This window comes from Nilaparvata lugens, chromosome X, assembly GCF_014356525.2.
Source record: "Nilaparvata lugens isolate BPH chromosome X, ASM1435652v1, whole genome shotgun sequence".
Classification (NCBI taxonomy): Eukaryota; Metazoa; Arthropoda; class Insecta; order Hemiptera; family Delphacidae; genus Nilaparvata; species Nilaparvata lugens.
This window is the reverse complement of record NC_052518.1, coordinates 70,799,621-70,826,904: the sequence shown is the minus strand read 5'-3', so window position 1 is coordinate 70,826,904 and position 27,284 is coordinate 70,799,621. Positions and strand designations below refer to the sequence as shown.

The 27,284-nt window shown below is 34.5% G+C and overlaps 2 protein-coding genes across 2 annotated transcripts in view; both read left to right on the top strand.

Annotated features, from left to right (window-relative positions):
* The first annotated feature begins 481 nt into the window (after positions 1-481).
* Positions 482-26,217, top strand: LOC111061343 (very low-density lipoprotein receptor). The gene is made up of 4 exons (XM_039442031.1): positions 482-776; positions 3,080-3,262; positions 5,146-5,414; positions 26,179-26,217. The coding sequence occupies exons 1-4, from the start codon at positions 482-484 to the stop codon at positions 26,215-26,217; spliced, it is 786 nt and encodes a 261-aa protein (XP_039297965.1).
* The window catches only part of LOC111054785 (low-density lipoprotein receptor-related protein 1), a gene marked incomplete in the record, with an annotated part of 225,889 nt that continues 224,789 nt past the window's right edge, over positions 26,185-27,284 (top strand). The window contains 1 exon segment of the mRNA XM_039442030.1: positions 26,185-26,384. Coding sequence (XP_039297964.1) covers positions 26,308-26,384 — 77 coding nt within the window.

Here is a 27,284-nt window from a genome sequence, read left to right as displayed (position 1 = left end):
TGTATTATCTAATACGTGTAGGCTATGTTGAAAACAAACAATAGATATGCAGACAGACAATAACGGAAGCGAGTTGATGTAAAAGTTGTACATTAATCAGCTGAATTCATATGTTTCGGCGCATTAAGCGCAGTCTGTGTGATAATTCTCAAATAGCATTTTAGCTGTTATGAATAAATGGGTAAATTGTGAAATATGAACCAGCTGTTTTCAAATTATTGTCTTGTTTGAATCGTAGTATTCGAATTGGTGTTCACTGTGTCTATTTATATGGACTTCATTATTGATGTTTCAAAAATAAATGCATACCTTTACCTATAGAAATATTTGAAGATCCTAAGAACATTATAATTGGATTTTGTAGTTATTTATGTATCTATTGAACTGTTATGGTGTTACTAAGCACATACAAACTGGATTTTCTAAATTATATTAAATTAAATCAAGTTTTATATATCCCTTTTCAAAAATATTATTCAATATGCAGATGATTAACCAGTTACGTTTTTGGCAGTTCTATTGCGCAGTGGACTCGACTTGTCACGACAATTCGAAGAAATGCGACGGTATAGATGATTGCTCGGATGGGTCCGATGAGAAAGGGTGTCCACCTTCGAATCGTACCACCACCACCACCATGCCGCCACTGTCCGAATCCGGCTGTCATCCGTCTGAGTTCGCCTGCTACTCGCGCACTGGAGCATATTGTATCAAACTGATTTTGAAGTGTGACGGTGTGCTTGATTGCCTGGATGGCTCCGACGAACTCAACTGCTGTAAGTCTAACGTATCAATCATTCTGCAAGATAATACTGTTTATGCTTTTACTGTTTGTTATTACACGGTTTATGCTTTTTTATCACACATTCAATAATCCAAACTGTTGGAATAACTGTTGAATAATGTAAGAATATGGAAAAGGAATGGAAAGGCCGATCCAGCAGACGCTCTCAAATTTATCACGTAACATTTAAACAAAAACATCATTAATAATTTATAGGGTATAAATAACTCTAAACACCACAATAAACTGACTCAAGAGAAACACCAAAACACAGTTAGCAGTAGCACCTAGCAGCCTTCAGTTACAATTCTAAATCATAAACATGGAGATAAAAATATGACTATTTTTTAAGGGGGACAGTTTTGAGCCTAAGCTTGTGCCGTTCCAGAAGTATATGTTTCATGATGGAATAAGGAATTATATAATTTTTGGATCATACCGTGTTACAGCCTCAATGCAGTAAGGTGATTATTTAATTTAGATTAAATTAATAATGGGTTCAGTTGATCATTAAATTAGTAATCAATAATGGGTTTAGTTACTAATCGATTCACGGCATAGATGTGAATTATGAATAAAACAGTCCTAAGTTTATGGAAGATTTGTAATGGAAAATTTTGGTGAAAGAAGTGATCATATGAAATTGCAAAGAAATTTTTCAACTTGGCTTACTGATCAAATGTGAATAACTTGAACCCTCATAACCAGTTCTTTGAAGGTGATATGATTGGGAACATAATGTGTACATCCATACTTATTGTTATTCGCTTAAATTGCCTCCATGTTACCCACCATTGCATCAAGTTGCAGCTGATTTTGCAGTATATCCAAAAAATGAACAACTTCAATACAACCGTGGTGTTTTACAATATATTTCGAAAAGATTGACCACATCTACATCCAATCAATTTTTGCTCTGCTGAGCAGAAAGTGAATACCATTTGTTCTCATAGGAGTGTTCATATTTGTGATCAACTCTGAATTATGGTTTGACTTGGAATTTACATATACAGAAATATCAAGACATATCTGCTATTCTATTAATTTGTTTTATTTTCACAAACAATCACATATCGGGAGAGAAAAACTAAGGATAACTTGTACTATTTCTCTTCCACATTTCAGATAACATTAAACAATTCCGAAAGTTATGTATTTTAGGTTTTCAAAATTTTCACCGAAAATATTTATAGGTGATAACAGCATTCTATCAATTGAATAAATTCTTTCCTGTGACTACCGTATCTTGCGTGTCAAATATTTTGCATTTAATTGTTGGCTCGAATATGGAATTTCTTGTTATGTATCTACTTTCCAATCACATTTCAAAAGCCTTATCACTCCACAGAAATCAGTGGTTGGAATACACCAACCTTGGTATAGATGGAAGAGCACACAATAGAAGAGTTCAATATTTAAATGATTGGGAATCCTTTACGATATCCCTTTGAAGTATATTTTTGTCCTACAGGTGTTATCCTTGTTTTACAGAATGAGTGGCTCAATCATAAAGTAGATCATGGGGTAACTCATAAGTGTGCACGACCGATGTTGAAAGTTCCAAAGTCAAATTTCACTACATTTCAAACATGCTTCCTCCCTCTGAAACCAGCTTTCAATGTTCTCCCAGATGAATTTAGAAATGATAATAATTACTGGAGATTCTATAATGAAAGAAAGAGTTTTCTATGTTTGCTTCTTTACCAATAGATTTGCAATGGAAAACTTCTCCAGAGAGGTGAGATAACATGATTTCTCATTAGAGTAATATGCTGTGCTTCAATTTCCCTTCCCTTCTTATTTACTGAAAAACCTTGTGATTTTCCTCTTATTGTTGTGGACTTCCTATTTATATTATATATTTTTTGATGAAGGTAAAGGCTCCAATTACCACACTTATCATATACAGTAGTATTTTAATGCTTTGACTGTTTCTATGCCTATGATTTACAATGATGCTTGTGTGAGTGTGTTTTTTCTCAACTCCTACTCACGTACAACAGCTTCTTGCTTTTTTGTGAGTATTAAAACATTGTTCCTATCATTTGATCATGTATAGTTATCAATCATGTTCATCATCAGTATCATTCAACGTTTTATCAATATCATTGTAGAAGTAATTCTTATTTTGATACTAAATGAAACTGCCAATTATTATTCACTGCTGAATCTTTATACGTATATGAATGTATCAACTTGTTGTGTTACTCATGAAATGTAAGCAATAAATTCGAATAATTAAATCATCAGTTCAGTTCTAGCGTATTTTTGATACAATGTTTGTTCTTGTAATAGATAATACAAAGAAAAAGCCAGGAGCTGAAGATGTGACGCCACGGCCCGATGACAGTTCTCACCTAGTCTCATGTCCCTATCCTTCTTGGATGTGCGATAACAATACACGTTGCATTGACGTAGAACGGCTTTGTGACACACGCAATGACTGCAAAGATCAGTCGGATGAAGGACTCAAATGCTGTAAGCCACCTTTTTCCTATTACAAATCGAATCTTGCAATTTTTTGTCAACCAACTGTTTGAATTCACTATTTTTTTATTGATGTAATAAAAACTTCTAATAATCCAATTTACAAACCAGTTCATCGGTAGGCTTGATAGAATTCATGCTTTGAAGGTCCATGAATAAAAATATACATATAAAAAAAATGAAATAAATGTTTTATAACAGATATAGCATGATTTTGTAGTGGAACTAGTTCAAAACAATTATTTTCTCATATGTTATGGCTAATCATATTTCATTTGTTGGATCATTGAAATTCATGTTCTGGAGATCCACGTAAAGAAATAGATAAATATAAAATGTTATTATAACATTTTTTCATACAATAACGTAATTTGTCCTGACTATTTGTTTTATCGGTTTACTAAGGGCCTTATTTACCATCTAAGTTTCATGATAAACTAGGTTTACATATAGCAATAGCCGCATTTATAATAATTTGCTATATTCCAGGTTTTAACAAAAAGCTGATCAATCTCAGTTTAAACCGAGATGGTACATAAACGACCCTTTCTCTATTGAATGAAAGACAAATTAATTATTTATAGGTACACTTTGAAAATGTTTTCATGCAATTCAGTTATCATAGCGACAGCCAATATAAGTTAAATTGGAGATGGTTCAACCAATCACGATCGATGAGAGAATAGCAATATTTTTTTATGGCTATAGCCAATGGGAATTGAGTAGGAGAATTCCTCCAATTATAATATAACCCATGAGGGAATATCACTTTCATTATAATGACAAAAATCAATTGGAGTTGAGCAATTCAATATAAATGAAATTGATATTCCCTTTAAGCTAAAATTGACTCAGTTTTAAAAGTCTGTAATTATTGTTTCAGGCTGCTCGCACACTTGAACATTAAACAGCAAGCAACAAGCAATTTTAGTGCACGGCTACACGAGAAGTTTTCTCACCCACAAATGCAGCAGCTGTTTTTTCACGTGTGAATGAAGTTTCTTTGCATAGTCTGCTCGCACACTAGCGCAACAAGCAACCAAAACAAGACGCTACTAGCAACTTTTTTAAAATGTTATTTTCCGTTCATTCGTACCTTAGAGCAATATGATATCGATGTCACCTGTGTAGAGCAAACACGTGTTTCTCGCGACATAACAAGCTTCTCGAAAGGCAGCTCATGTTGCCCAAGTCACTCTAATTCCCGCTTGATATCTTCTCTTTCTTTTTTATCTCTCTCTTCTTTTTTGAAAAATCAATTTCAAAGATGAGAAAACTCATCAATTGAATTGTTGTTGGACAAACGATAATATCCGTAAAAGCTCCATTCAACATGAAATTTTTTCAATTTGTTGAGAAATACAAAATGTATTTATTGTATTCACTACTGATGTAGTATTGCAGGCAGGACAGTAGTAAACGAGATGGAGATGCTATAGAAAAAAAAAGCTTGGAGTGGTATTGCAAATAAAATATCACTATCAGCCAAATGAAAATTTGTGGTAATTTTTCCAACTATCTTGATTTTACAGTTCAAATATTTTTTTATGGTAAAACATTTATATTCATTGACTCATTATGAGAAGGTGTATTACTTTCTCTTCAAAATCTTAACAATCTGTGAAATTTTAAAATTAATTTTGATTTTTATCAGATGATTGATAGCACATGGCATTTTTTATTGAGACAGCTGATATTTCTTAATATAACAATGGTCATTGAAAAAAAATATGAATATATTGCTAGTGTGACCGCGCACTGATGTCTTATGCTGCTTGTTTCTCAAGTGTGCGAGCCCCGTTAGATCTTCATGTATATTGTGAAAAAGGAAAATGATTATCATTTGATTTCATTCGCTACTTTTTTTCTTCAAGTGTGTTCATTCATTTTCCAGTCCAAGAACTATGCATTGAGAACGATGTGTGCTCACATAAGTGCTACAACACTCCTCAGGGATTTCTGTGCACATGTCCCGAGGGACTCCATTTGCAGTCCGATAACCATACATGTGCAGACGCCCACCTATGTGACCAGTGGGGCACATGTGCCCAGGAATGCATATCCTACGGCAAACATCAGCACAAATGTGCTTGTCATCATGGTTATACTTTGCAAAACGACCATTTCTCATGTAAAAGCAATGGTAAGAGCTCTTCCAACTTAGGTTCATTCTTGTTAAATGTTTCTTAAAAAAATGTATTGTTTGACCTTACCTACTTTTAAGGATTTTATGTAAAAACTGACGCAGGGAAACGAGAAATTTTGAAAAAATAATGTCATTTTAATGAAAAAAATCACAAAACTAGTGGAATACTAAATGAAATGGCAGTTATTCATCATGCCATTTATGTTTCTTTAGTGAAAATGTCCAAAAGTACCTCTCTACTTCTTAAGATGACATTGGAAAGATGTGCACACATTCGGCATTCACAGCCTGTTATGGGTGATGCAAGGAACAGGACTTTTTGAAATACTGTCTTTTCATTAATTCATATCAGAGTGGATCAGATGTTGGCTTTATGATTCAAAGGCCCAGGTTCAAATCCCGGCCCGGGCAAGATATTTATCTCGGGCCACTCCCGTGTTTCGGATGCACACGTTAAGACGTCGGTCCCGGCTGCCTAAAAAGCAGTCGTTAGGTCATGTCAGAGGCCCTGAAATTGATCAGTTGCGACCTGAAAACTCTGACACCAGATCTGAGCCAGCCAGGTCACTCGATATTATTATTATTATTATTATTAATTCATAAAACTAATAAATTAATAATGAGATGCATGTATTTATCATGCCACTTATGATCCTACAATTGAAATGTCCAGTTCGCCTCTTTACTTTCTAAGATGCCATAAAAATATAAATAAATAAATCTTTATTTCCCAAAAAAACTAAAACTACAACATCAATTACACAAAATATTAGATAAATTACAATTACATACAATAGTTAGTTACAAAAAGTTCTTATAATGTGTCCTCTACTTGTTTAGTTTTTTCTGTGTAGAAATTGACCTACTCCACTATGGCGTACCATCATACAGAAACAATAGCGTAAATATATATCCCATGGTATAGGGAATTTTATGTCGCAACTTTTACTGTTATTTCAAGCCGATTACTATCGATTATTGTCAATTTTTACTGTTTTGTTCGTGTGATAGTGTATGAACGGCACAATTTGAAAGACTACCAGCGTCACACAGCTGCATAGGAAATAACTATGTGAACTATCGGCTTGGGATAACAGTAAAACTTGCGACATAAACGCCCTATACCATGGGATATCTACTGCTATGCTATCGTTTCTCTATGGTACCATGTTCTAGAGTAGGTTTTGTTTGTTTTTTCTGTGCGTATTATTAATTAGTTAGTGTTAAGTAAGTCATTAGGTGGTTAGTTGCTGTTTGAAATAATGTTTTCTATGTTCTGTATTACTTTGCACATCAACCAATTGTGTACTATTGTTTTGAACTTTCTAGGATGATTAATCTGTTTAAAGCTTGCAGGAAGTAGATTATATAATTTTGGTGCTAAATGATTGAAATATCTCTGGTATAGTGCCTTCCTTGCAACACTGGTGATGAGAAGATTCCTGTATCTGGTGTTGTGGTTGTGGTTTCTGGTTTTAAATGTTGTTGGATTCTTGTGTAATCGGCATAGTATCTCCTTGGAGTAAAGCTGTCTTGGATCCATCACGACAAACTTATTGAATAGCTGGTCTGATGAATAGCGTGGAGGCTTTTGGTTGATGACCCTCATGATCAGATTCTGTACCCTGAGGAGCGGTTCGATGTGCAAGAAGCTTGTACCTCTCCATCCTACAATCCCATACAGCATGAGGGACTGTGCTAGAGAGAAGTAGATAGCTCTTAGACATCCCTTGTCGACCAGTGTCCTCAGAATCCTTAATCTGTAGATGGTCTTCCTCAGTCTCCCGCATAATTCATTGAGATGATGATCCCAGCGCAGGAAAGAGTCCATTGTAACTCCCAGATATCTATGTGACTGTTTCTTGTGAACTGTGTATGATGTGTTATTCCGTTGATTCTTGATTACTATCTCATCTCCTGTTGGCTTTCCATGTTGAGTCCCCGAAAAGGTCAGAAAGAAGGTTTTCTCATGGTTCAATGTTCATGGTTCAATATGTGGTTTCATTCTGCGTTTGCAGTCTGTTGTGCATGTTATGAAAAATCTCAATCAATCAAGAATCTTCTTTATTCCACAATACAGCAAGTACAAAAATAATAAATAATATGAAATATAAAATACAAATTATTAAGTACTTAGATTAGGGTTTCATATTATACATTACGGAATGAGCCTACATGGGCACTGTGGCCTGTGCGTAGACTCGAGTTGGTATTTCAAGTAGAGTGAACCTTATGAAGGGGAAGTAGAAGGAGAGCCTAAATGAATTTAATAGATGAGGGTGATTTCATTCAAATGATTGTCATAGTTTCGTATTGTAGAAAGTCATTCTATATTGTTATGTCCGTCTGTAACGTATATAGCCAGTCTGTATCGTAAAGTCAGTCGGTATTGATATAGAGTCAGTAGAAGTCATGTTAATTATGAAGTCAGGTGAGTCCGCCGCCCGCCAAGACCAGAGCCACAGCCTCCTCATCACTTATTTCAAACAACCAATATTTCAATCTTTTTTTGAAAATTGCAAGACTTGCAGCTGAAAAAATGTTATTTTGCGGAAATAATCTCTTGAGATTACGATATATTACTTGGGATAAGAAGAAACAATTTGTTGTTGAGAAGGATCTCGTTAGCTGGATAGTTCTGATCCCAACTGTGGCTGCATATCTCGTGTTATGAAAATGTAAAGATGGTAGGAAAATTGAACCAAAATGTTTATAAACATGAATGAGTAAATCCTTTATGTATAATTTTTTCATAGTTAAAACTCTAATTTCCTGAAATAGTAAAGATGAGAGATATCTTCGACATCTACGAAAGCCAGCTTTAAGGATTGCTTTTTGAATAACTTCTATTCTTCTTAGATGGGTGCGGTAGGCTGCTCCCCAAGCTAAGATGCCATATCTATTTATTTATTTATTTATTGAAAACAAGAATATGTGGAAGCAACAGATCAATGATCCATTTTGCTCCCATTACATTAATCGTTTGAAAAACAAAGAAAATTTGAAGTACAACTAAACAAATTAATATTGGAAATAAGAAATTAAATGTAGAAACATTTATGATGATGATTATAAATACATTAATATAAAATGCAATTACATCAAGTGATTATACAATCTTAAGTTCTGCACCAAATACTAAAATGAAAAATGAGTGAAATGAAATAATACTTGGAAATAAGATTAATTCTCCCAGACTCTATGGATCAACTCTCCCATACTCCCTTCCATCCAGTAGGGCCTCTCTAACTTCACGACGAAACCGACTCCCAGAAAGGTGAAATAAGTCAATTCTGTCCGCAACCGTATTGAACAGCCTGGGCAGCCGATTCATTGGAGAAAAAAAAACACTCAATGATCTGCTATAATTTACTCTGAATGAGAATGTAGATCTCCGTGCTATTGGAGATACATAGATATTGATCTGGGCCAACAGCTCAGGTATATCAACTGAACCATTCAACAGCTTGTGCAAGAACACCAGATCAATCACAGAACGTCTTACACAGAGAGGATCAATATTGAAGATTATGTATAGCTCTCTGCTAGGAAAACCAATAGGACACGGGACACTAAATCTCTTATAGAACAAGTGTCTCAAAAATCTCTTCTGTACCCTCTCCAAATCCTGAATTAGACCCCCAGAGTATGGATTCCAAATAGGAGCTCCATACTCCAGCACACTTCTGACAAGTGACTTATACAGGCACAAAAGAGTCTCTTCACCTCTAAAGTCCCTGCAGGTTCTTATTACAAAGCCCAGACTTTGACTAGCCTTGTTGACAATTTTTTCGACATGGAAATTGAATTTCAAGGAAGAATGAAAATAAACTCCCAGATCCTTAACTTCCAGGTTACGAGGCAGCTGACAACTACCTACATTGTAAGCAAAGTTAATCAGCTCATTTCGCCTACGAGTAAAGTTGACAACACTACACTTATTAACATTCAGCAGTAAGCCATTTTCTGTGCACCGTGCATGCAACCTATCTACATCCTCCTGCAAAGATTCACAGTCTTGAGTGGTGTGTATTACCTTAAATACCTTCACATCATCTGCAAACATTAAGCGGTGAGAATTCTTGATCGCATGAGGCAAATCATTAACAAATAGCAAGAAGAACAAGGGCCCAAGATTTGAGCCCTGGGGCACCCCTGATCCATTCTTGAAATGAAAAGAATCAGTACCATGCACCGATACATATTGTATCCTCTCAACAAGGTAGCTTCTAACAAAGGACAACATATTCCTACCGAAACCAAAATTTGCCAACTTTTTCAATAGTATACCATGATTGACCCTGTCAAAAGCCTTGGACATATCACTATATACCACATCCACTGAGCCACCCTGCTCCAAAGCAGATGATACAGTGCTAGTAAACCCCATCAGATTGGTTACAGTTGACTTTTTGAGCATGAAACCATGTTGCTCTCCACAAATCAGAGGATGGACATGATTGAATATATTCCTGTATATAACCTTTTCAAAAACCTTAGCTAGTACATTCAATAATGATATTGATCTGTAATTAGTAATCAGATACCTATTCCCACTCTTAAAAATTGGGGTGACACGGGCCATCTTCCACCTAGATGGAAAAACGCCAAGCCTCAATGACATGTCAAAGATGAACTTCAATGGTTCCAACAGCAATGTGGCACAGCCCTTAATTATAAATGGTGGTAAACCATCCGGCCCCATCGATGCTATTGGCTTCAACTCCACAATTGCTGCAGAAATCTCTTCAATGGAGACCGAGGACAAGTTGAAAAAGCAGCCACCATTATTACTGCAATACACTGTATCAATATTCGGACAAGGAGAGTCATTGACATATACAGAAGCAAAGTACTCAGCAAATGCACTGGGAATATCCCTACCAAAATATGACACATCATTCAGCTTCATTGCCTTTTCTGAAAAACTATTGCAGCGCTTGTTATTGACGAATTTCCAAAATGATTTAACATTGCCTTTCATCTGAGACTCCACTTCGTCTAAGTGTGCACGATGGGCATTTTGAATTTTCAACTTTATTTCAGCTCTCAATTTTTTGAGCAACTCATCATGATACCTTGAAAATTTCCTTTTTCGGGAGCATTCATTCTTTTGTTTTATGTCATTAATGATCTCAGGTGTAAACCAGTAAGGATATTTACTCTTCACTCCTGATTTCTTCCGTTTAGGTATACACTCATCAAGAGCGTTGAAAATGTTGGTATAAAGAACATCAACCGCCCCATCAACGTCAGCACAAGAATACAATGAATCCCAATCTGCATCCCTAATATGACAATATAATCCATAATAATCTCCCCTCTTGAAATCATAGTATTCCCTCGAATCATCAATATTTTCAACAAATGACGATGACAACGTGGGAAAGCATATATTAAGAGCTGGATGATGATTGTCTTCATTAACAAGAGAAACATCCATATGTTGAACTGTGAGGGGGAAAGTACTTAAAACCAAGTCTAAAGTACGACCATTAGAATTCAATACAGAATTGTACGAGCCCAAATCCATAAAGTTCATGAAACGAGCCAAGCACTGTGCCACCGTTGAGCCCATTACCAGATCATAATTATTGCCATTAATTTCAGGAATATTGAAATCGCCCAAAATCATACAATCATCCATCATATCAGAATAGGGTTCAATGAACTCGAAATACGTTTTATGTACATTGAGAGGTGTGGATGGGGGAAAATAAAGAGCATTCAAGTATAACGATTTTTTATTGTGAGTAATTTTCACCCATAGACACTCGACATCGATGTCGCACATATCATGACAACATTCCGCCTGCAGTGACCTGTGGACCGCCACCAAAACTCCTCCTCCCCTACCGGCCTGCCTATCCTCTCTGAAAATCGCATACCGATCATCAAACTATTCCATGTCTCCAATTCCATCGTGCAGCCACGTTTCAGTTAATACAATCACATGGAAACGACTATTAAGCAGATTGAGACTAAAATCAGATAATTTGGTTCGTAATCCACGTACATTCTGATAGTATATATTAAGTTCATTCATTGTCGCTATGAAGATGGAACTATACACAACGAGTCTTCTTAATTAATGAAGAATTAGTTATAATTGAAATATATTACATAAGACAAAATAATCTTCAATAGAAGGTAGAGTGAAGGGAGGAACACCAGACAGATCAATTCAAAAGAGAGCTGATTTGGATAAAGTCATGAGAGAGTTCAATACCGCAATTCACAATATTTATGACAAAGGAAGAATTTAAAACATGAAAATAAACAGTGAAATAGATATAAGTGAGCTAGAGTACAAGATAAACCCACTCCGCACTCCTCATTTAAATATTAATCAAATGTGACCCTTCTTCTTTTTCTTCTATTGTGAGCTTGAAAAAATAAATAAATAATTAACTATGAGTGAACAATGGAATTGTGCAATGAGATTCATAATAATAGGAGTCTGCCAAGAAATCATGAATAATATGTCACCCATAAAAACTCTCACCAGCCTCAATGATAAATATAAGATCAAATTATAAACCAAAACGGTCAACACTTATCGATAGTTAAGATAAATAACGGACTATACTCTAACTATATAGCCGCTGAGCAAACCAGTAACAGATAAGAGGTGTACATTGCAATATCTAACAGCCGATAAAACTGAAAACACGAAATTGAATCTCATTCACTAATCATTCTCAGCTCTAATCATTCAAAATAATTCATTCAATTCAAAAAGTGCAAGATTTCTTCATTATAGTGTATGTAGTTTGATTGACATAGTAACTTCAGTCAATCAAAACCCTCATCTAGTGATTAACCTGAGGAAGAGAGAGTAAGTCCTCATCTGACCTAATAACTGTCACTGGACCACCCTCACAAGTACGAGCCTTGATTCTGCCCGCTTGATCAATCCATAGAAACTTTACTATGCCACTTTTTACGAGATTGCGAGCTTTTCCGAACAGAATTCGTCGTTTCGCCGTCAGAGAAGCATTAATGTAGATCTTATCAGCACCATTCAGTCCAATATCCTTGATTGTGAGATTCCCCATCCTCTTTTTCAGCCGCATGAAGTGATCTGCATCGTCTCTCCTCAAGAATTTTACAATTATTCCTGAAGTTTCACGATTGTTACGTTTCTTAAGCCTATGACAACAGCTCACAGCTTCAAATCCCCTATCAAATTTTATTGCCCTACTTACATCAGCGAAAAGTTTTGGTAGATTCTCGTTGTTTACCTCCGGTACTCCGAAAATTTCTACACACTCTCTACGAGAATACTGTTCTAAGTCATCTAATTCACATTTTAAATCATCCAATTTCTGTTTCAAATTCGAGTTCTCAGACCGAAGATTCCCAATTATTCCATTTTGACGTTCAATAGTCAATTGTAGTTCCTTGAGAATGTTGTTATTACAAGCAAGATTTTCAGTAACAGGTGCTAAAGATTTAATTATTTGGTCATTCATCTTTTTTACAAAATCGGCCATACAGTTTGCTATCAATAACTTTACACCGTCTAGAGTTAGAGAGTCATTCACACCTGTGAACGCACAATCAGCCAAAACAGAATCATCAACCGAAGCCGGACAATCATTAATAGAAACATCACCATCCGTTAGTGATCGGTTAAGTCTTTTAATCTTTAGACACTTACTACAACTCCAATTTGCACGTACGAGTACCTTAAGTTCAACCTCAGTGAGGCCAACGCAAGCAGCATGAAATAGTAGCTTACAGTTGCCACAGAGTATCTTCTCCTTCTCCTGTCTCGTAACAACCACCGAGCAAACACCACAAGCACTCATTCCAGCAAATAAAATGAACAAACTGGGAAAAGTTAACTAGAAAAATTTGAGTACGGAGTAAGGTTATGATGAATCAAAATAACATTTACTTGAACGAAGCACGACCGGTTGAAAAACAACTTTATCAGAGATAAGAGAGCAAGGTAAAATCCGTCTGTCTATCGCAACGTCCAAGGACTGACTATCAAATCAAATAATTTATTTGCCATACAATAAATACATATTCAAAACATAATAAAAGAAAATACATAATTTTATAATCAAAATTCAAAATCAAAATCAAAATCAGCTGTGTCTAGGGGGAATCGCTAACTGCCTGGCCTTGACCTTTACTTTGAAGGGTGTGCCCTGCCACTTGTTGGCTACTTATCGTAGCCCCGGTAGTAATAACATTACTTTCATTGATGCGCTTCGTAACTACTTAGAAGGTATAAGGGGTGATAAAACTCTCCAGATTTTTTGTGGAGATATCAATATTAATATATTAAATCCTGCATTATGCTCCGCGCAGGAGTGTTACCTCGATATGTTATATGAATTAGGATTTGTGAGCTATATTAACGGGGTGACTCGATCTGCGGGGAGCTCATGCATAGACCATTTTTTTGTAAAAAATGATAAAAATATGAGAATTAAATCAGCAATTTATGAAACTGCAATTACTGATCACTACCCGACTTTCATTCAATTTAGCTCTGGGCCACCCAATGGTCAAAGCCATGTAAGTAGGCCAACATACCGGGTTACTGATTGGAATGCTGTAAGGGAGGAATTGTTAGCAATAGATTGGAACTGTGTCACTAATGATCTAAACGACATTGATTGCTGCACTACCACATTCATTAATATAATAAAATCCACTATTGAAAGATGCAAACAAATTAAATTAGTGACTGCCAAAAACAGGAAGATTAAGCCTTGGATCACACAAGGCTTAGTCAAGTCCATTAGGCACAGAGACAGGTTGAGTAAAAGAGTTTTAAAGCAGCCTTTCAATGTTGAACTGCGCCAAGAATATCGCAATTACCGAAATTTGTTGCATCTTGCAATAAGAAGAGCCAAAATTAACTTTTATAAAGAAGAAATTTCAAATGCAGGCAGTAACCCCAAAAAGTTCTGGTCGATAGTCAACGATTTGGCGGGAAGGCCCGGGGTGGCGGGGCGGTTCCCACTGGATCAGTTTCATCAGGATAGTACACCAACAGATTCTGACATTAAACAAATTGCTAATTCCTTCAATAGTTTTTTCTCCAGGGTGGGTGCAAACCTGTCTAGTGCAATTCCGGAGCGAGGCCCAGACCTTGTGGTCGATGCAGTTCATGGCACTAACTTAACATTTGAATTGATGCCTGTAACTCAGCAGGATATTCTTACAATTGTGGGGGACCTTCAGGGTGGCTCCTCTCCAGGACTGGATGGTATTAGTTGTAGATTCATAAAGCAAAACATCAACGCAGTGATTAAGCCTCTCCATTTCATTATCAATAAGAGTATTCGTACAGGTAGATTCCCAGATGCTTTCAAGATAGCCAAAGTTATTCCTTTATTTAAATCTGGCTCTAAATCCATCATCAATAATTACAGACCCATATCTTTATTGAGCATTTTTGCTAAAATTCTAGAAAAAGTCATAAAAATACAGTTACAAACATACTTGGAAACTAATAATTTAATAACACCCAATCAATATGGATTCAGATATAATCGTAATACATCTAATGCAATGTTTGACATAACTAAGGAGATTGTGCAGAAGGTCGGCGAGGGTGATCATGTATTGATTACCTTCCTTGACCTTGCCAAGGCATTCGATGCGGTAGACAGAGATAAGCTGCTCCTTAAATTGAAATGCTGTGGAGTAAGGGGGATTTCTCTCGAATGGTTCCAGAGCTATTTATGTAACCGTAAACAGTCAGTTTGTATTAATGGAGTCTGTAGCGAGGCAGAGAAAGTTGACTATGGAGTCATTCAGGGTAGTACCTTAGGCCCGCTGCTTTTTTTGGTATATATAAATAACTTGTCTAAAGTTGATTTCAATAGTAAGCTATTTTTATTTGCGGACGACACAGCAATTGTTTCATTTGGGTCTACATGGGAAGATGCCTTCGAAATGGCTGCTAAAGACCTTTTACAGGTCAAGAAGTGGCTTGACCAGAATAAACTCACTCTCAACGTTGATAAGACCAAGTACCTACCCATATACTCCAAAATCAATAGTGCCCCATCACAGGACCTCGACCTCAAACTTCACTCATGCGATGATTATAAGTCGGCCACCTGTGGCTGTGGGGTATTGCAACGCGTGGAGCAATATAAGTATCTTGGACTTATAATAGATCACAGACTGAGTTGGGCTCCTCATGTTGCATACCTAAGGCAGCGGGTTCGAAGAATGATATATGCATTCAGACTCCTGAAAGAAGTTCTTCCTCTTTCCCATCTCAGAGTAGTTTACTTCTCATACATTCAATCAATAGTTTCATATGGCATCCTGGCCTGGGGAGGGGCCTCAACGGCTACCTTGGAGCCCCTGGCAGTAGCACAGCGTGCAATTATTAAAAACTGCCTGAACAGGAATAGTCGCTACCCAACGGAGTTAGTTTATCAGGAATTCCATGTCATGGATATCAGACAGATTTATATTAAAGTTTTAGTAATTTTCATCTGGCATAATAAAGATACAATTTTCATTTTATCAAACCACATTTACAATACCAGACACCAAAATAACATTGGCATTGTGCAGCCACGCCTGCTAAATAATTGTACCAGGACTAACAGCCACTATCTATGTCACATTCTGTACAGGAATATCCCAAACCATCTGAAGCAAATGGAAAATGTTGTCAGCATTAGCACCTTTAAATGCCACCTTAAAAGGTGGCTGTTTGAAATTGGTAGGGACGCCGCATCGCGGCTCATCCAATCCGCCTATATCCATTGAACATCACCCCTGGTTGTGGGTGTTCGTCTGGATATGCGGGACTCTGTATGTCTCTTAAAAATATTCAGATCGTACTACATTTTTTTTTCTTTTTTCAGTACCATATATGTATGTATGTATATGTATATAATATATATATATATGTATTTTTTTTTTTTTAACTACAGATGTTTGGCTTCAACAGCATTAAGTGCTCTCCGCATCCTCTAAAGATATTTTTTTTTTATTTTTACTCTACTTTACTTATTCTATTGTTTTTTATTATAAATCTTCAACTGTCAGGTTGTTATAATGCAGTTCACGATGCTCATTCCCCACACCCAGACTTGTTGTCTTTGTGGGGAATATTCACCATTTATCTAATGTTTCTGCTGCTGTGTTACTTTTTTTGTGAATAAAGATCATTTGAGTTTGAGTTGAGTTGAAAAAAAGTATAAAATAATTAAAATAAAAATTAAGCATAAATAATACCAAAATCATAATTAGATTCTCAATGGTAATCCGGCATCACCAGCAAAAGGAATCAAGCCTTGCCCGCTGGTGAGAGTTGCAATCAGCTAGTTACATTGGTTGTTTCCTAGTTTTATACAATAATAGAGAAAAAAATAATCCACGCTTTAAAATATGCTTTAAAAAATTAGATTATGCCTTCAATTGAAAAGAAATAGTTTTCTCTTATCCAACTTTTTAGTATTTTGAATTAATTTTTGCTTCCAGATCAAAAGGTAATTCATTTATGAATCTTGTACTTATATAAATGAGCTGTCTCCTAACTACTGCTAGTTTTGTTTTATAAATTTTATATTTATAGGTTGTATTTGGTCTTAAATCATATTGAACTATATCATTTAATAAAAATTTGTTTTTATACTTTATTATATATTTTGCTAAATTTTTCAAGTACAATTGCCTTACAGTCATCACATTAAATTCTTCAAATAGCAGATTCGTTGGATGAAATCGAGGTTTATTCAATATTGTTTTAATAATACACTTTTGAGTGATAAATAAGTTATTTAAATGACTATCGAAAGCCCCACCCCAGATTGTTATCCCATATTCTAATATGGATTGCACCAAAGCAAAATATACTGTTTTTAAATCCTAAAGTTTGAGTATTTTGTTAATTTTATAGAATTTGAAAGAAATATATTTGAGTTTTTTACATAAATAAGCTAAATGAAAATGCCATTTTAGGTATTCGCCAATAATTTATCCCTAGATATTTTAGGTTACTTACATTTTCAATACTTGGACAAACGCAGAGATTCTTGTCTGTGCAATCAGAGTGAAGTTTAATTTTTAAATGAATACTAGGCTTTCCTGCTGCATTTGCTGAGAATGAGACATATTTAGGTTTTTGAACATTCAAACTCAGAGTGTTCAATTCCAGCCATTTTTTAATTTTACACATATCCCTTTCAGCAACCCCGAACGCATCATCCCAGTTTTTCCGCGCGAAAATTATAGCTGTATCATCAGCAAATGATACAAGTTTACCACATTCTAAATTTAATTTTAGTAGGTCGTTTACATAGAGCAAGAACAAAATAGGAGATAAAACGGTTCCCTGAGGCAATCCAAACGAAGATAAAGTGACAGAACTTTTTTGAAAATCTATTGATAAAATTTGTGACCGGTCTTGCAAGTAGCTTTTTATTAGATCAAGGGCGATTCCTCTAATTCCCATTTTATCTAGTTTGATGAATAAGTTGTTGTGTGGAACTGTGTCAAAGGCTTTTGACAAATCAAAGAAGATTGCCAAGGTCTTTTCATTTTTATTCAAACTGTTTGAAACAATGTTCAAAAAATAGGCAAGTGCATCATTTGTGCTTTTGTCCTTTTGGAAACCGAATTGGTTCATATGAATAATATGATACTTATTAATATAGTTCAATAAACTCTTTATTATACATTTCTCTGCTATTTTTGCTATATTACTTGAAAGACTAATGGGTCTATAGCTGCTAGGGTTTTTTTTATCTCCACTTTTAAATAAAGGTTTTAAATTAGCGATTTTGAAATGATTTGGAAATATTCCTGTGCTAAAGATTTTATTTATAATGTAAGATAAAGGAGTTGAAATATATTCTGCTATGCGTTTTAATGTAATATTACTTAAGCCATCAAAGCCAGGACTTGAGCTATTTTTTAAAGTTTTGATTATTTCTTCTATATCTGCGGAACAAATTGGTTTTATGAACCAAGAATTTTGAAAATGGTGATCATGTTTCTCAAACTGTAACTCAGTTTCATCATTGGTTATCTCTATATTTTGAGCATGTTTCATTCCAACCGATGCAAAATAGTCGTTCAAAGTATTCGCATTGATGCTAATTTTATCTCTGCCTGAATTTTTCTCATTTATAATATCATTAATACACTTATCTATTTGATTTTTATAGTAATTTGTTTTAGCAGTTGTGATCTATTTATTTAAGACTTCTCTATATTCTTTTAAATCTTGTTTTATTTTAATGTTAAAAGGCTCTTGCTTCATTTTTTTATACATTTCATCTTTAACATTTATTGATTTTATTAATCCCGGAACAATCCAAAGTTTTAATGCTCTATTCTTATGAGAAACCTTCTTCAACTGAGTTGATTTATCAATAAGTCTGTTAAGAGCATTTATAAAATATTCAACCATATCATTGACATCATCAAAAGCACCATTTACTATAGACCAACTTTCCTCAGCCAATAACTGTCTTAAGATGTCATAATTGATTTTCTTCATATTCACGGGAGCTATTCTATCCTTAACAATACAGTCTACATATCCCAGATGAAGAGAGACCGAAAAATGATCTGAAACATAAGTTTTCAAAATATTTCCCATTTTACAATTTAATTTTTTATCATTATTTCTTAAAAAATATGATCCAGACAAGACATCGAAGTCTCTGTTACTCTTGTATTTCCATTAATATAAGACTTAAATCCGTTGCTACTTAATATATCTATATACTCAATAATGAGCTTGTTATTTAAACTCATGTTCAAGTTCATATCACCTGCTACACAGACGTCAATATCTCTTGGAATTGATGTTATATAATTATCTAAACTAGTTAAGAATCTAGGAACATTGCAGCTAGGGGATCTATACATGCCAATCAAATTTAAATATTTACCACTGATGGTTTTAATAATTATTAAGGCATATAGAGTTGCATTCTTCAATATCGCAGTCTAATGTAGTAAAGTTTAATGTATCTTTCACATATATACATAAACTATCGCATTTATTAACTTTTGAACTTTTATTAACCACCCTGTAACCTGGAATGTTGAATGTAAAAGGGATATTTTCATTCATCCATGTTTCTGTAAGGATTATTATGTCGTAAGAAGCTTGACAGCTTTGAATAATACACAAAAATTCATTGAAATTTCTGCCTAAACTACGGACATTCATTACATAAATATTGAAAAAAGTTACATCTTTATTTTCACTAGCAGGTAAGTAACTTAAATAATCATCTATTTCATTTGTTGGATTATTATCACCATCATACAAATTAAAAAGTTCCTCTACATCAAACATCGCGAAAAACAAAAACCAATCAATAACAGTCTATTTTTTCTCTTCCTGCTCCAAGTTCGGTCCTATCCACTTTCCGAAGTCTCGTTTACAATCCTCGATTCCGCGCAATGGTTGTCCAAATCAGCCTTACTGGAAATTCGAATGGGTCTGGTCTCTTCATTCTCTCTCATGAAAACTTTCCCATTTCTGGTCCATACGAATTTGTAGTTTCGATTCTTCGCAAATAATCTCGTTGAATAAAGTAGTTCCTTATATAAAGGTGAGAGATTCTCGTTTATGTACACGGGTCCGTCATTCAAATGTTTATTCACATTCACAGTTCTTAGTTGCATTTGTAGATCGCCTCCATTTTTATTTCCTTCATTCATTTTAGCTTTATCCTCAAGCTCTCTAAGATATTTTCTATAATTCTGAATCAAATTATTTCTTACTGCACGACTAGTGAATCTTACTATGATCGGTTGAATTTTGCCCTTGGTGGCAGGAAGTCTATGTGCAATGTCAATTTCCTCTTCTCTGATATTGATATTGAGACATTTTGCAACATCTTTGACAATCAAATTCACATCTTCTCCTTTGGTAAATGGCAAGCCGTGAAGTTCCAGATTATTTGCTCTCGTATATTGTTGTAGCTCATTTAGTTGTATTTCCATATCGGTCATTTTATTTTTTAAGCAGTTGTTTTCTTTAATAATAGATTCGTAATCAGATTTATATTTCTCGATTTTAATCTTGTATTCATCCATCATTGACGAGACAAAATTAACAGACTGACGAAGCTCCCCTATTTCATCCCTGATTGATTTCTTTTCTGATGAAATCGTTTTTCTGATCTCCTGAAGAAGTTCATCCTTGAAAGTTGAGGGAATAGTGTTACTATCCATATCGAATGATAAATTACATTTACAATTTTGACACTTCCACTGTTTCTTTCTCTGCTTTGGAAGCTTCTTATAGTTTAATTCGTCAAATGCAACACACTTGAAGTAGAAGTGCAATGAACAAATGCTACAAGTGATTATTTCTTTTTCCGTGTATTTTTTATTACAACTGCAACTGCATTTTAACATAAGGGAATTTTTCATCTCAGCATTTTTTAAATTGTATAAATAGTGAGCAAGGGAAACACCAAAAATGAATAAATTACTCTCTTTAAAAAATCGGATAGGTTATTGAAAGGATATTATTAGGAAGAGCCTAGAGAGCGATCAAGGCACTGGTTTGAGACAGGAAGCTCCTGGTCAATGAATTTTGGTCTTCAAAAGGAAAAGAGAGATTAAAAGCTAACTTGTTGTTATCTACCTTAGATAATGATAGGATAGGCTACACTTTCCTTATCTCTTACAGAAAATACTACGTACCGGCCTCTGTTCATGTAGATCACTGTTCAATGAAAACCAAAAAAGTAAATTATTTTCTTTTCCAATGATAATTGAAACAATATGTGAAAGAAATCTTAAAGAGCAGAATTTTATATTCACAACAACACAACACACTCACTAATTTCACTAGAAAATCTCCACAAAAATTTATAGGAGAAACAACCAACGATGCTCACTCAATCAATTTTGACTCGCAACTGAATGATATGAGAGGCGAGACTGAACAAAGGCAAAATAAGCTACTTTAAGTTCGTTAAAATTGAGAATTTCTCCAAGCTGCCTGAATGCAAATATATATTTACGTAAGGTTTTCAATTGGAAGTCAATATGTTGTATCCACTTAAGTCTGGAATCAAAAATGACGCCCAGATACTTATATGAAAAAACTTGTTCAATACTTTGACATCTGCACGAATTATTTAAAAAGTCATTACAATTATGAATTTTAAGACCCTCTAGATTGTAATCAGTTGTATGGGTTAATGCAATTGGCATGAACTTGGTTTTAGATATATTTAGTGATAATATATTTTGATCAAGCCATTTTTTAACAATAAGTAGATCAGATAAAGCTCTATTTTTGGTTTCAAGCCAAGTGCTTCCCTGAACAAGTATTAAAGTATCATCAGCGAAAAGGAAAATTTCGCCATTCAAAGTTAACCGAGAGATATTATTAATATAAATTGAAAAAAGTATAGGGCCCAGGGTACTTCCCTGGAATCTGGAATAACAGTTTTGCAAATATTGGGTAATGACAGTGATTCCGTTTCAAATGTTTTCCTTTGGTTCATATATTGGTGTAGGATATGTACTGTCACCTTCCTATAGGAACACGTCTATGATGTGTAATGTGGTAATGCCATTGAAATATTGTCTCTATTTTATGAAAAATACTATTTTTTCGCGATAAAATCAAAATTCAAATTCAAAACTCGAAATGTATTTATTTTCAAAACTAATTTAAGAGGTAATGTGAAAGAAGGCTGGAGAATCGTTGATAATCTGATCGGCGAAACGAACACAAAAAAAAGAAGTAAATCGAATAAAATCAATGACAGGCGCATTGCTGAGTGAAAACATAGAATTTGCAAATGAATTGAATAAACACTTTGTTAAAATTTCAAGTAATACGCATCAAAAACCCAATACTACTCACACAAATCAAAAAAACTCTGATCATTCCAGAAACGAAGTCCCTTTAACGAGCAGTCGCTCATTCTCATCAATGTTTTTCATGCCTGTATCGAGCCATGTAGTTGAAAATATTGTAAAATCTATGAAGACGAGAAAGGCTCCTGGCTTTGACAATTTAAGAATTGATTTGATAAAAGATGTGGTTGAAAAAATATCCTCCATCCTAAGTTATCTATTTAATCTTAGTATGACCTCAGGAAAATGTCCCAATCAACTAAAAAATGCCATAATTGTTCCAATTTTCAAAAATGGGGATAGAGAAAATCCAAACAATTACAGACCGATAGCACTATTATCTGTGTTTGCTGAAATTCTGGAAAAACTAGTTCGTATCAGGTTGGTAATTTTTTAACAAAAGAATGTTTTTATAGTAAGAACCAGTTTGGTTTCCAAAAAGGGTGCAATACTGAAGATGCTATGCTGTAACTAACTTCCGAAATTTACAATGGCATAAATGAGAACAAGAAGTATGCTAGCCTCTTCCTTGACATGTGAAAAGCGTTCGATACGGTTGAACATGATATATTATTCACTAAATTGTGCAATGCAGGAGTGAGGGGTGTGTGCAATGCCTGGTTCAAAAGTTTTCTGGGGAATAGAAATCAACAAGTTAAAATTGGCGAAGCCCTTAGTGAGAAAATGTCTATTACTTGCAGTGTACCTCAGGGATCAGGACCACTGAGTTATTTCTTGTTTATATTAATGACTTGTGCAACAGTGACCTCCATGGAGCCATAACTGCATTTGCCGATGATACCGCGCTGAGCTATTGTGCTGATAGAAAAGACCAATTAGTTCAAATGCTCACGAAAGATCTACAATCTTTAAGCTCATGGTTTCAGACGCTGCTAGACCTAATTTGTGTATTTCATTGCATACTGCTTCTTGCAAATATCCCTACATAAATTGTAAATGCAATTCCATAACTGAAGTAAAACAAACCAAATACCTTGGAATAATTATGGACTCAAGCCTCACTTGGTGTCAGCATATTAATAAATTGAAAAATCACCTCAATTCAATATGTCGGAAGTTATATCACATCCGCTATCTCTTTCCTGAATATATTTTGCGTTCTCTATATTACGCGCTGATAGAAAGCAGATTACAATATGGAATCGCAGTATGGGGTGGTGCATACTATTCCATTATCAAACCACTTATTGTAGGACATAAGTATGTCATGAGGACCTTAGCTAAGAAGCACCGTATGACAAGTTCATATCCCTTATTCAAAGAATGGGGTTTTCTCCCACTAAGATATTTATATTTCTATAAAGTGTTGATGATCTTTTTTATTAGAAGTGGTAAACTTAATCCAGCTAGTAGCACCTATAGCTTGAGATCGACAGGGAATTGGATTCCACCCAGACCCTTTAAAGAAATCTGTCGAAGACACTACCTATATATCTCACCAAGAGTGGAAAACATGTTACCCTTGAATTAGGTTAAATTAAAAGTCTGGTTATTAGAAACGAATGATGTTGAAGTCTTCTTCAACAAATTAACTTGAATCCTGATGGAAATAAATTTGTTAACATAATTTTCTTAAACTCCAAAATCTACAGTTGATTCCAATAGTGTATAATTCAAGTAAAGGACTGATTCTGAATTATATTGACAACACAAAATTAGTTAGTTGTAGCCCGACCAAGCACCGTTACCACAAAATAACAAATTAAATCAAACATTTAATATTTCAATGTAAATGATACATAAGTTTACCTCAGTTTATTATTATCTTTTTGTTCATATACAAATTATAAGTGTGTTTCTGGTTTATTTTTTTATGCTGGGACTCCCATATAGGCCTTTGCCTCGGGAGTACCTAATTATTTCCTTTCAGGTGTTTGTGTGTGTGTAGAAGTGATATTTTTGTTTTTTTTTCACGACATTGGCTATGTACAGACTTTTGTATCACTTGACTATTCATACAGTGTAATTAATATTATTTTATATAATATTTTTTTTGTTCTTTTGTACACATCCTAATGGAAATAAAAATAATTAATATTATTAAAATGCTCTCATCGCTATTGCATTAACCATGTTACAGTTACAAACCCGTCCATGATATATTAAATAATTATTCTTATTTTAAACTGTGGTGTGAGTTCAAATCATTTTTTCATAAACTTATTACTAGTAAGCCCCTGGCTGGAGTACTCGCTCAAAATGCCTCTGATATTCTGTCAGCTGTTCTATTGAAAGCAGTGGAAAGTCAAGAAAAGTTTTATTGAGTTATAAATTGCATCCAATTGATAATGAAGCTGGCAGATCTTTGTGATTTGTAAAAAATAAATTAGCCGATATGAGGCCAGATATTTTTCTTGGGCCACTCCCGTGTCTCGGATGAATATGTATATGTTTAGCCGTCGTCGATCCAGGCTGTATAAAAGCAGTCGTTGAATCATGTCAGATGCTCTGAAATTGATCAGGTGCGACCTGAAAACTAAGATACCAGACCTGAGCTTTCCAGGTCTCTCATAATTAAATTTTTATCCTGTTTGTTAATTATTATCAATAACATTGTTGTAGATAAAGGAACGCCATACCTCATATTCAGCAGCCGTCATGAACTGAAAGGAGTTGATTTGATAACATACAATGTGAAGCCTTTGATATTAAATCTAAAAAATACTATTGCTTTGGATTTTTATCATGGCAACGAGACGGATCTGGTCTATTGGACTGATGTTATTGATGACAAAATCTACAGAGGCTCACTAATCGGGGGCTGTGAGTAAATTACGTTTATTTTAAAATTATTTATATTCAAGTGTAATAACTTCTATAAAAATACATGTTCGATTATAATTAATTATTCATTTCCGAATAAACGTTGCGAAAATTACTCGAGATTTTTTAAACTACATTTAATCAATTCTCCAGTTATTTCCAAGCTAAGTGTGCGACTATTTATTACATGAATATATAATTGTACACATTATTTGAATACATTCACACAAATAAATATTTGTAATTTTTCTGCTAATACCTTGTTTTGACAAGGTAGTAGTAAAATATTTTCAATTCACCATTTATTAATTTAATAATTTTGAAAAAATCAACTGCAATAGATTGCATCGAAGCAATTATTGTAGGGCCTACTCTAACAACATTTTGCTTAAAAATTTCCCTTTTCAATCAAATATGTAATTTTATTATCATAATATCAATTTGATGTCATATCACGTTTTGAATAATTAATCATTTATTGGAATTAAAATCATCAGGTGAATTTGTGAATAAAATTTATCACGAAAAATAAAGTCATATCAAGTCTAGGCATTATCCCTAATGGAGTGTTGGCTACTTCCATGAAGTAAAATGAAAGACTCTGATACCGTTTCACCATCTGAATAAAATTAGCTTAATATACGAAATTGAAAAAAATAATTATGAGATCGTATTTGTCGAAAACAACCAGTATGAAAACTTGCATTGAAATAATTAAAAGTTGGTTAACAGAGATAAAATTCTAACTATGAACAAACACGGAAAACTCAATCATTTGAATATATTAATAGTTCATAAAATATAATAAACTCCTCAGAAAAAATTCATAATCATTTATACCGAAAGTATAGTGTTTCCACTTTTGAGGAATCAATGTAAGTATTCTAAACTATTGAGGTTTTGTGATAATAAATTCAACAATCAAGGAAGATTTCAAACAAAATTATTTTGAAATAGAGTTTTATTAAATTGAGGAACGTTAATGGACCTGTGTGATCTTCGTGAAGTAATATTTTAAATGGATGTGAACTCCATAAAGTATTAGAAAGTAATATTATGTTATGGGAAGAAATATTATATTATGGAACGGATATATGTTGTTATTATTTGATTATGATATGATATGTTATTGTTGCAGCTTTGGCCAACATTGAAGTGGTTGTCCAGACTGGATTAGCAACAGCTGAAGGACTAGCTGTGGATTGGATCGGGAATAACCTTTACTGGGTGGAATCTAACCTAGACCAAATTGAAGTAGCCAAATTGAATGGGAGTTTTCGTAGAACTCTCATTGCAGGAGATATGGAATCTCCCCGGGGCAATAGCACTTGACCCTAGATATGGGTGAGTTCAAGACATTTTTATCTGCAATATGCAATTTATTTCACTTTATGATATTTATTTACATATACGAAGATTGCATTACATTATATGGAAGTAAAATTATCCATTAAACATTAAAAACGAATTCACTACCATTCTCCTAGATTTTCTACACTATCATTCCGTAGTTTTCATAACAGGCTGTGAATACCAAATGGGAGTGCATATTCCTGATATAGTCTTGAAAACTTTCAGATTGTAAAAACATTACTAATTACATCCATTAATAAATTACTACAACTCCATTATGAATATCATCATCATCATCATCATCATCCATCATGGACTAGGCTTGTAAAGCCTGTTCCGGTGTCCACCGCTTCCTCGGTCTTCCGACGTCCCTTTTCCCATCCAACTGTAACTTCCAAGCTTGTAGTGGAAGACGAGTTGGTGGCATACGGCGCAGGTGATTTGTCCATTTTAATCTGTATTTTTTAATGATTGCTGTTAGTGGTTGCACATTGCACTCACTTCGAATTGTTTCATTACTTATGTGGTCTCGTCTCGAGTATCCTTGAATGCTGCGCAGAAACCTCATCTCTGATGCCTGAATTCGTGAGTCATCATTCTTGGTCTTTGTCCATACCTCACTACCGTATGTCATTAAAGGGATGGCCATTGTCCTATAGAACTTAATCTCAGTCTCTTTTCTGGCCTTACCCTTTAATGTTCGGTGAATGACTCCACAAATTGAGTTAAACTTTCCTATTTTCTGAGGTATATCACATTCTTTCGTCATAGGATACATCACAGCCGAGATATTTAAAGTTGCTCACCTGTTCCATTATTATATTATTCACAACTATTTTGGAACGTAAGGGCCACTTGCCCCGAAATGCCATTACTTTCGATTTCTGAGCT